The sequence below is a fragment of the Cystoisospora suis genome, assembly GCF_002600585.1.
Source record: "Cystoisospora suis strain Wien I chromosome Unknown contig_2057, whole genome shotgun sequence".
Taxonomy (NCBI): domain Eukaryota; phylum Apicomplexa; class Conoidasida; order Eucoccidiorida; family Sarcocystidae; genus Cystoisospora; species Cystoisospora suis.
This window is the reverse complement of record NW_027154856.1, coordinates 1-229: the sequence shown is the minus strand read 5'-3', so window position 1 is coordinate 229 and position 229 is coordinate 1. Positions and strand designations below refer to the sequence as shown.

At 40.2% G+C, this 229-nt stretch overlaps 1 protein-coding gene across 1 annotated transcript; it reads right to left on the bottom strand.

The window, feature by feature from the left end:
- Positions 1-3: 3 nt before the first annotated feature.
- On the bottom strand, positions 4-226 carry CSUI_004412 (uncharacterized protein; the record flags this gene model as incomplete). Its single annotated transcript, XM_068064603.1, has 1 exon — positions 4-226. A coding segment is annotated over one exon (117 nt), but the record flags the coding sequence as incomplete, so codon positions are not given.
- Positions 227-229: the final 3 nt, after the last annotated feature.

Below are 229 nucleotides of genomic sequence, written 5' to 3'. Positions count from 1 at the left end.
GATCGAAGAAAAAGTAGTTGTCTGAATTTATCAGTATCGCTCTGTAGGAGGTAGTACAGCATGGATTTATATCCTTTTCTCTTAGTCTTTAATAGATTGCTTCGCCTCTTCAATGAGGGTCTCTCAAGACAAGTGTAAGTTTTACGATAGCATAGGATAAAGAGCGAGACATGATCGTGTTTGTGTATCGGAAGAATAAACGGGGAAGAGACGTATCATCATGACGGCG